General features: G+C 41.7%; 1 protein-coding gene across 1 annotated transcript; it reads left to right on the top strand.

Annotated features, from left to right (window-relative positions):
* The first annotated feature begins 567 nt into the window (after positions 1–567).
* Positions 568–1,158, top strand: LOC147893324 (uncharacterized). Its single transcript, XM_087385710.1, has one exon. The coding sequence runs from the start codon at positions 568–570 to the stop codon at positions 1,156–1,158; it is 591 nt and encodes a 196-aa protein (XP_087241836.1).
* The last annotated feature ends 10,055 nt before the right edge of the window (positions 1,159–11,213 follow it).

Here is an 11,213-nt window from a genome sequence, read left to right as displayed (position 1 = left end):
GAAGCCCATTGTGGGGTTTCGGGTGGCCATTTTGCGGGTCAAGTCACCATGAAGAAAGTTTTGCAAGTAGGGTTATGGTGGCCAACCATACAGAAGGATTCTCGATGGTTTGCAAAAAGTTGCGACCTTTGCCAATAGTTGGGACAGCCCACCAATCGAGACCGCATGCCACTTAATCCCATCTTGCCTCTGGAGCCATTTCAAAAGTGGGGCCTGGATTTCATGGGTCCATTCAAGCCCACAGTTGCCTGTACCAAGAATTGTTACACTCTGGTGGCCACAGATTATTGTACCAAGTGGGTGGAAGCTTGGGCCTTGCGGGACAATACCGCTAAATCGATCGCAAAGTGCCTTTACCACGATGTGTTCACTCGGTTTGGGTGTCCAATTGAGATTGTCAGCGATAGGGGGACTCACTTTCTCAACAAAGTCATCAAGCAGATGAATGCTTTTTATATGGTGATTCACAAGAAGTCTTCCCCCTATTATCCGTAGGCGAATGGATTGGCAGAGTCTACAAATCATACTTTCGAGCGGATCATGTCACTATTGGTGAATGAGTACCGCATGGATTGGGATGAGAAGTTACTGGCACCATTATGGGCATACCGCACATCATTCAAGGTGGCCACGGGGTTGACTCCTTTTAAGTTGGTGTTTGGGCTAGAAGCAATCACATTGATTGAGCATATTGTTTCGAGTCTGAGGATTGCGGTGGAGGACAGGCTTCTTCTGCAGGACTCTATGGTATTTCGGTTGGATGTTCTAGACCAATTGGATGATTTGCGGTTCGAAAGCTATTATCTCACCTTGGAGGTTCAAGCACGGCGGCGCAAGCGTAGGGTGGATTTGGCTTCCAAGAAGAAATCTTTTGAGCGCGGGCAACTAGTTCTTCTATTCAATACTAGCCTTGGAAAAATGCCGGGGAAGTTGAAATTGCGATGGTCGGGTCCATTCTGGGTCTTTCATGATTGCGGATTGACATCGTTTTATCTTGCAGATTTGCAAGGGCACATACTTCCATACCTAGTTAATGGGTTTCGGCTTCATCCATACCATCATGATGGCAGTCTTCAATGCCCATTCCCCATCTCTAATGAGGTGCAGATTTCCTGGGTTGAGGTGGAGGCGGTAGAGCTATCGCATGAGGACATGTGACAAACGGTTTCACGGCATGATGACAGTAGTCTTCTACAAGGTCCTAGCCGAGCCGCCATGCAACTCACTATCGTAAGGACTCTATTGGAAATCTGAATTACAACTCTTGAGCAATTGTTTGCATGTACCAGTTGCTTGCTACCTTCTCCGCACTTGCAATTCTCTTGAGTGCATTTGCCTTCCAGCTCTCATCGGCGTCCATTCTTATCTCTTTTCTTCTCCTTTGTCTCACCATGGGAATGGCTCATGCTCAATTTCTTCCTCTTCTTCCTTGGTGTATATTGATTCCCAATCGATTGATGCTCACCTTCAGCTGCTACTGATTCAAAGTTTTAGTAGTATTGATTGGCAGTCATCCATCAGCATCGTCGCTTTGCCAGCAGTTGGCGGTAGGATATGCTATGGAGTTCTTGGATGAGCATCAGAAGCTAACAGTGCAATCAATTCATCAGCGTCTCTTTTTGCCTATGGATGGAGGGATGATCACGCAATCGTGTGCACCGGTGGTGATGGAGGCGGAGTTTGGAACTCGTATTAGGGGCGAATACAAGCTAAGTGGGTGTTCGAATGCTCAGATGAGGGAGGACCTATATCATTGGATACTCGAGTCATTGTCCTTGCAGGCCAAAATGTACACCATCACTCCTCGAACTCGAGGGATGATCGTGATTACTGAGGAGAGGGCGGTGCCATGGGCTCGAATCCTAAAGGAGCGGATTCATGCAGAGGCTTTACGAGTGGCAACACATGTAGATAAGAAGCAAGCAAAGAAGCAAGCAGTGAATTTCAAGATTGGGTAGGTCCTAGAGATTTTGTATCCCATACATCTGGAGTCTACAGTGCCTCGACGGTCGACTGCCTTGGTGCTAACTCTTGCACCTGAGGGGCCTGAGGGAACTTCTGGTAGAGTGGCTATGAAGCAACCGAGGAAGAAGCCTCACCTTAGCCAGGGGGTCATATCTCCCCTTGCACCCTCAACTCCGTCACATACAGGTGGTGTGGGAGGTGTTTTCACTAGTGGGGTGGCGACAACGCAAATTGCTGTGTCTACACCTTTGGCATTACCAGTCATGGCAGAGCGGGTGACGGTGACTCCAGTGTCCACTGCAGTGGTGATTCTAGCAGTGGATGGAGCAGCTTCAACAGAGTACACCAACAACGACTATGGTAACTCCTACAACATCAGTGGTGGTCTCTGATGTGGTGAGGGTGTCGGCAATAGAAGTGTTAACGGTAATCTCGAAGTCTACGGGTGTGTCTCCGGTGTCATCTACCGGGTTTAATTTTTGAGTGTAGCCTATGCATGTGCAGCTGCAGTTTTGTTCGCATTTTCTCACGTGGATAGCTTCACAAATTGGTGTGGGGCGTGAGTCTGCGAGAGTGACCAGCTTAGAGGCGGAAGTCACACAGTTGCTCATGGAAAATGAGTCTCTACGAGGTCAGCAAGAGTGGGTGAGGCAACTGGAGGACAGGATGACAGTCCTTGAAGCCAAAGTTCAAGTGGCGAAAGCACATTCAAAGGCCACGCAGCAACTACATGCGGAGTATGTGTCGAGCGTTGAGCATGAGTTGCTACGCCGACGTACTACAAATGCACTGGCGGAGTATTTGCAAGCTTTTTTGGAAAATGTGAGTGTTAACATGGAGCAGATGGTGGGCTCACTCCTAGAAGCTCTTCAAGGTGATGTGTGAGTGGAATGGGACAGACAGGTGACAAGATGGAGTGCGGCTATTGTTCTGTAGACCTATCCAGAGCTGGTTGTGCACAAACGACAACCTAGGATGAACGGAGATGCAGGAGCTAGTGCGGGCTCCGGTCAGCAATAGGGTCCGCAAGTGCTAACTAGTTCTAGACCAAAGGGGTCTAGTACTTCTTCTGGTGGCAGTGGTGCAGATAAGGGGAAAGGAGTGGTTGCAAAGTCAAGGCAGATTGAAGAGGATTGGCAAGACAAATATGAAGAGCTCGCAGAAGGCATTGCGGAAGCCATTCTTCGCAATAGCAAAAGAATCGATGCACTGAAGCGGCAGAAGCGTTCACTTTGTTTGTGGTTGGAATTGTGTGCCCATTCTTTCAGTCTGTGACTACCTCCTCATCCTCCTTGGTGGAAAGAGGCGGATAGGTTTCTGGGGAAGTATTATAATAAGCACACGCCTTTTTTGAGGTTGCCAGATCCCCCTTCTTACGAGCCAATGGTGATTCGAAGACCTGCAATGGCACAGGAACGATGGCAGCAGCAATTACCGCTAGGTGTAAGATAGATGAAGTATTGCACATGGAGTAGTGGCCTGAATAGCAGGAAGTGGATAGATCCAAGCCTCATCCATTACAATGGCTTATGGATCTGGAGCAAGATCGAAGATTAAAGATGTTCATGTAGAAGAGGCAGTTAGAGACGATTGCGGCCGCTGGTTCGAGTGGAGCAACGATGCAGCTGCAGACAGAGTTATTTGAGAGCAGTGATGCAAGATTGAGCAATGTGGGTGGTATTGTTGCACCTGTTCACAGTACATTTCTAATTTGGATGAAGAGTAGAACTACAGCAATGGCTATGGAAGGGCTTTGCATAATAAAGTGTCGGTGTGTAGCTAAGCGCATACGTCACTATAATGGTTGCTTTTTGACAGGCAACATTGAAGATGTCCGAAATACAAGGATGCTTTTGGACAAGCAGGAGAAATAAAAAAAGGGCTTTCAGACAGGCATTGCGACTATAGAGAGTGGATGTTTTTTTCTGGATGTTTTCAGAATGAGATGCTTTGTAATTCTTGTGTACCGAGTGAATGGTGAGATTTAACTTATCGCACTTGGTTCTCTGCCGAGGCTATGCCTAAAATGATTGTTGCACATACACTTTGCACCATGCAAGGCATCTGACTTCAGTCCAAGGATGTGCATGTGTGGTTCGCACAGTCCACCATGAGTGCCATGTGTTATTGCATAACCATGCGGGTTAGCAGTAGTGACCTAGAGGGGTGTACGAGGGTAGGTTAGCCGCAAGGGTTGACGGTTCAAATCTCCAAGCAGTTGGGGTCTTCAATGGCTACTTCTCTAACCATCAAACGGTTCTGTACGCATGCTATTACTAGCATTCCGAGGTCATTGTGTACACAGACGTTGTGCGAGCTATTGCTTTGGAATACAGTATTCTTCAGCGTTTTGTCATTCTTTGTGTATCTATATTCTGTTCTCGTGGATGTTACACACATCGTTTGTTCATTATTTCTCGTAGCGTCTGCGTGCATTTATGATGCTCCACCTGTTGACATGGCCTATTGATGTGGACTGCCACTGTGGCAAATGACATGGCACTTGGTGATCATGAAACCAAGATAGCCATTAGTTTGTAAAATTTTGATAAAATTTTGGAGAGATTCAATAAGGCTTCCTTGGTGAGGAATAGCTTCATAGCAAGACATAATGTCAAAGGTAAAAATAGAGAAGATATATTTTGGTAAATTGATCCAGAAGTCATATTGGTTGTCGATAATTCAATAGGCATTGGTACGAACATGAGTAAAAACCCAAATATATTTATGAAGTCTTTCAGTATACTCCTGGATTCCACAGTCAAAAGCATTAAGCAGCTTGGTGATGCAGTGTAATATTGGAGAACATGCAGTTATGGGAATAATTAAGCCATGAAAAAGCATCTTATGTACTTTATAGGTACCCATTTGATAGGTGAAAGTAAGTTTGGAAGGGAGAGTAATTAAGATAGTGAATAAAGTGTTGTTGTAACACTTTTGGAGATCTCTTTTTTTGTTCGAGGGTTTGAGAATTCAAGAGACAAATGTCTTTGTTTTGCAGCAAGTTTTATTAACTTTTGGCACATGAAGGTCAGGGTTTGAGAGGATTTATCCAACTCAAAAATATAGAGGTAGTGTTATTTTGGTCATAGAACCTTCAAAATGGTTTTGGCAACTACCACTTTAGGAGAGAAACTGTAAAAGAGAGCTACGGAGGTAATCAAGAAAGGGGATCTATGGTTGATAACCTCCACAGTTTATGCTCCAACCTAATGGAATCAAGTTCAAGTTGGCGGAGAGGGAGGAGAGGAATAGCACCAGAGAAGTCTTGAGAGAAGAACTTTGGTAGGGAAGAAGAGGCTGCAAAAGGTTGGGAGCTTAAGGAGGCAACAACTTCTTTTCATTATTCTTTTTAAAGCTTTGTTGGCAAGGTGGATGAAGCTTGAGATGGACTCACAAAAAGCACTTGGAAAGCCAAGTTTTTTCACCTCGTGGCTTGTTCTAGGTTTAAACATTTACCTTTCCAAGTGCCTTTGCGAGTGATGATACAAGACATTTAAGTCTTCAAGAAGATCTTAAAATATGAAATTTTTAATGCTAGAATAGGCCGTGTTGTTGCAGCATGTTCTAGCTTTTTAAAAAATTAACAAAAAACTACATTAGCAAGTTGCATCAAGCTTGAGATGCAGGCTCTTGGAAATGCAAACTTTTATACCTAGATAGAAAGATTTGCATTCCCAAGTGCCTTTGAGAGTGTTAATAGTTAATATTTTAGTCTTTCACCATAGCTATAAAACTAAAAATGTTTATGCTAGAATAGGCCACACATAGCTAGCTTGTAAGAGTGCATCTCAAGCTTGATGCAACATGCCAACATAGCTTGGAGAAACAATTTTTTTTCAAAGACCCCTCTTTGAAAAGGCGTGCCTAATTTGGCTATCCTACTTACCTCACCCTTGAAAAACAATAGCCTAAAATGAGTGGTGATGCTCTAAACTTGGTGGAGAAAATGAGCCACAACTTCATAAAATGATTATGTTGATGCATGTAACGTTATTAAATATTGAAACAAACAAGATAGATGTATAGTTCTTGTCCTGCCATTTGATTTGATATGCTACATGACCCCTTTTGGACTTTCCAATCAAAAGATATACACTATCAAAGTTTTATGTTGGAATAGGCTGCATCAGTGCGGCCTATTCTAGCATAAAAATTTTAAGTCTTATGGTTGTTTTGGCAACCTGGATCAAGCATAAGATGCACTCACAAAAGACACTTCAAAAGGAAAACACGCCATGCCGACGCAACCTATTCTAGGTTTAAAAAATTATCTTTCCAAGTACTTTTTGTGAGTGCATTTAGTCTTCTAGAAGGTCATTAAAATTGAAATTTTTTATGCTAGAACAGGCCACGCCGGCGTGGCCTATTGTAGCATAAAACTTTGATAACCTATATGTTTTGATTGGAAAATATAAATGGACTCGTGTAGCATATCAAATCAAATGGAAGGACATGATTTACACATATATCATGTTTGTTTCAACATTTAATAAAGTTACATGCATAAAAATAATCATTTTATGAAGTTATGGCTAATTTTCTCCACCAAGTTAGAGCATGATCGCCCATTTTAGGCTATTGTTTTCCAAGGGTGAGGTGAGTAGGATAGACCAATTAGGCACTCACTTTCAAAGGGGGTCTTTGAAAAAAAAACATTTTCTAAAGCTATGCATCAAGCTTTGTGTAACATCAACATAAAGAGGGCTCAACTCTGATTCACCACCTAGCCACCACGATTCATCAAGTGCTCCCTCATCCTTCTTCCTTTTGTGGAGCCTCTCTCTAGAATCTCCCCTGAACCCAATGCTTGCCACTTGGAGCCCACCTGATTGCCACATGTCCATAGAGGACCTTAGTACCTTTCTGCCCTTTAGGCCTTAACATTGCACTCTCCATTATTGCCTAGACCTAGGATAGTTCCTAGTCCCCGACCTTCTAGGCTCCCATCAACCAAGCATTGTTGAGCCATCTGGCTTCACCATAACCACACCAAACGATTTTGGGATTATGGCTGATGTAACATTCCCTTCCCCTTAAGAATGGTTTATGTCCTCGAAAACAAAATTGGGAAACCTCGTCTAGAGACTGCTTACCCTTTCCCATATTGAACTCTCTTCATATCTATTTTTCCACTTAACCAAACATTCTTGCCATATTGTATGTCGTGTTCTTTTTTCTTATCTATCTAAAATTCTTTCGGGTTCATGTGGTAAAGATGCAAGTTCAATGAGCTCAACTAGGACTTCATTTCCAATGAGATTATCATCATCTCCTAATTTTCTTTTTAGCCTACTAACATGAAAAACTGGATGTACTCTACATCCCTTAGGTAAGGCTAATTTGTAAGCAAGTTCTCCAATCCTCTTAAGTATTGTGAATGGTCCACAATACCTAGGAGACAACTTTGGACATTTACGTGTCTTTAGAGATTCTGAAGATTTAAGTACCTTAAGGTAGACTTTCTCATTTACTTCAAACTCCAACTTTCTATGGTGGGGGTTTACATAACTTCGTGCTCTATCCTGAGCTCTTCTTAAGCTATCTTTAGCTAACTTAAGCATTTGATTCATATCTTCAAGAAAGTCTTTGGCAACTTGAACCTTCTCTTTTTCGAGTCCCACTGTCATTGGGGCTCTTGGTTGAAATCCATACATCATCATGAATGGACTAAAACCCATAGTAGCTGAATGTTTGGCACTGTTATATGCAAATTCTAATATGGGCAAATACTCTTCCCAATTAGTTTGCTATTTACTTACATTTGCTCGAAGCATATCCTCAATGATCTGATTGACCCTTTCTGTTTGACCATCACTCTATGGATAATCCGTGGTGCTCATATTCAATGAAGTTTCTAACCTCTTAAACATAGCCCTCCAAAATGGCTTTTAAATTTGCTATCCTGATCACTAATAATACCGGCTCGTAGCCCATACAATCTATAGATATGCTCCACAAATAGCCTAGCTAATTCTGGAGTCTTAACATCTTCACTGACAGGAATAAAATGAGCCATCTTGGTCAACTGATCCACAATTACCCACAGTGAGTTGTGCCCCCCCTGTGTCCTAGGTAATCCCACAATGAAATCCATGAAGATGATTTCCCATTTGCCAAATGGAATCTCCAATGGGTGTAGGAGACCTCCTATCTTAAGGCATTCAGCCTTATTGACCTAGCATTTTTGGCACTTCAATACATAATCTTGGACGTCCTTACCTATTACAGGCCAAAAGAATTGTATTTTTCACAAGCACATATATGTCTTCTAAATTCCCGGGTGTCTAGCACTTGGACTATCATGACATTCAATAAAAAATTGACGCCTAATGTCATTATTATCCGGGACAATACTCTACCCTTGTAGAGCAAGTAGCCATCTTCAATAGTATATTTTTTCCACTAGAGTCCTTTATCACCAACTTGTGGTGTGTCGCCATTTCCATGCGACTCCTCAGTGAAAGCCTCTCGATTAGTTGGATCCCTATTTCTAATTGCTTTCCATACTTCAGAGAAGTGAGGATCAAACTCACATTTTCCCTTTAAGGACTCCAGGAAATCATTCTGAAATTGAGTAAAACTCAATTCATTAATAATTGGCATTCGGCGAAGAGATTCTACTACCACATTGAACTTCCCTTTCCTATATGTCAATTCTATATCAAACTCTTGCATTAACTCAGCCATCTAGCTTTTCTACCCTTAAGCTCTGGCTGATTACAAATCCATTTAATGCTCTCCTGATCAAAGCTGATCTCAAATTTTGCACCATATAAGTAGTGCCTTCACTTTTTTAAAGCATAGACTATAGCATATAGTTCCTTTCCATATGCTGAGTAATTCTATTGGACCTGATCTAAATTTTTGCTTTCAAAAGCCACTGGTCTGACCCTCAATTGCAAAATGGCGTCTGGAGCTTGCAAAATCAGTGGCATTTGTCTCAATCACTGAGGAGTCGCATGGAAATGGCACCTGGAGCTTGCAAAATCACTGAGGAGTCGTATGGAAATTTTTGCTTTCAAAAGCCACTGGAAATTTGGATCATGCCCAATAGAATTACTCACCATAAAGAGGGCTCAACTCTTTGCTTCGAACTTCTCAACCCATTCTTCGATCTTCTTCTTTCACTTTGGCAAGGCTAAGAAGGTTGGAAGAGTTAGGGGCCTTTAGGAAAGATGAAATGGCTTTTAAAGTCCTTGGTGTTTGAAAGAGAACTTTAGAGAATGAGAGGGCTTAAAAGGCTTAGATGATGTGGATTTTTTCCAAAGGCTTAGAACTTTGAATGGCATGGCGAAATGCAACATTCATGTGACAATCCACACGATGTTCACAAAAAATGTCTTGTGCTTGTAGATCCAAATGAGGTCTTGGAGGAAGATAACCTTAGACTAGAATATGTGACAGTCACTGTCACCAAGCAACACACCCTACATGCCCAAGCTGAATGAGGCAACCAAACTACGGTAGTGGAGAAAAAGGTACTCAGAATAATGTGGACGATCTGCAAATAGAGCCAAATAAAAAAATGACTTGCTTTGTATGCTTGCCAAGCCAAGGTGGAAGGTGTGGATGGTACATTTGTGAAGGAGATGGGAAGAGTGCTTTTGGAGTTGCCAACGTGACATTTTTGGATGATGTATTGGAGTATATTTCTATGGTATATCATAGCATACAAGAAATAGAAGCACTCTCTATGGTGCATTGGAGTTATTTTCATCGGGGTTCTTGGTTTGTTTCTCTCTTCTCAATTAGCACTCATGCTTTTGCATTTGTGGAGCTTCTAGGAGGAGACTCGACTGTGTATTCACCATGGATAAACCATATAATGTCAGTCTTGTAGGTTGTAGGTGTGACTAACACAATGCTCAAAGCACTTTTTACACAATGGGCATACAAAGCACTTGATTCATTTTGGCGCATTTCCCTCCATTTCTTCTTCACTTGAAAACTCTCGTTCGGAGTCTTGGGACTCACCTGCAAAATATCTTTCAAGGCTCATATTTATTGCTCTAGAAATCTAGGAAGTCTTCAAGAGGACATATTTTTGCAAAGCTAGCTTTTAGCATCATCAAGATTTTTCCTTTGGCAACAATTTGACACCAACTTAAGAGTACACATAATGGGCAAAGATAGTGCACATGAAAGACAAAATCAAAGACATTGGATAAATTAAACTGTGATTCTTAATATAACTTGTTATTTAGTTTTTTTAAAAAACATGTCACGCTGTCTCTATAAGTTAGAATTTAGGCCTAGGACAACCATCAACTTTATCAAAAGATTCAATGCAAGTTTGAAACATCATTTGGTGCACTTCTCCTCACATATGCATGCATACTTGTAAGAGCCTTACTAGTAATGTTTAGATTGCAAACTATGAAACACCTTTACAAATATGTGAGCAACATAAGTATCATTAGAGCAACTTCAAATGAGTGAGCAACAAAGATGAGGCCTAAGCTCTATTCTGAGAGAGACAGAGAAACTAAAATTCAGGGAGCTTAGAGCAATTTCCAGATAATATATATGGCTAGCAACATAAGTAGCATTAGAGCAACTTCAAATAAGTGAGCAACAAAGATGAGGCGTAAGCTCTATTCTGAGAGAGACACAGAAACTAAAATTCAGGGAGCTTAGAGCAATTTGCAGATAATATATATGGCTCCCCTCAAGCTGCACACAGTCAAAGGGCTGTTCATTTCTACATAGTCCACAACATTCTGAGCAGAGCGATAATGTGCTTAAATTAGAGGTTGCAATGAAACACTTGACATTCACAATGGAGGTGCATAACCATGCTTTGCAATATCTAAACTAGGGACTAGCTACTATGACATCCCCAACAACATTTCCAGCACCAAATGATGGGTGTACACTATTATGAATATACACATATCCCGCCCACCCACAAAGCATATATACCTTTGTAAGACTAGAATAAGTCCAATCATACAAATTTAGAATTTTTGTTGTTCTAAAGATCAAAAATCTACAAAGAAAATAAAAGAGAAAATGAAAGAGAAGAAAAAAGAGGTAAATAAAAACTTTTATGAAAAACAAAAGGAAGACATCCTTAGCAAGCAAAGCAACACTTATGTCGTCATCGGTGCCCAAGCATAAGCAGCTATACTGGGTTTCTAAAGACCAAGACCCGCGGAGTCTCTTGAGCATCCATTTCCTTGTACTAGGAGGTGAAATGCTAGTATTTAATAACATAATTGTATTGCACATTACAGAATATACCC

The sequence above is a fragment of the Dipteris shenzhenensis genome, chromosome 15 (genome assembly GCF_047967505.1).
Source record: "Dipteris shenzhenensis isolate YYH24624 ecotype China chromosome 15, Dip_SZ_1.0, whole genome shotgun sequence".
Lineage (NCBI taxonomy): Eukaryota > Viridiplantae > Streptophyta > Polypodiopsida > Gleicheniales > Dipteridaceae > Dipteris > Dipteris shenzhenensis.
Note: the sequence above shows the minus strand (reverse complement) of the source record. Positions and strands in the feature narration are given on the sequence as shown.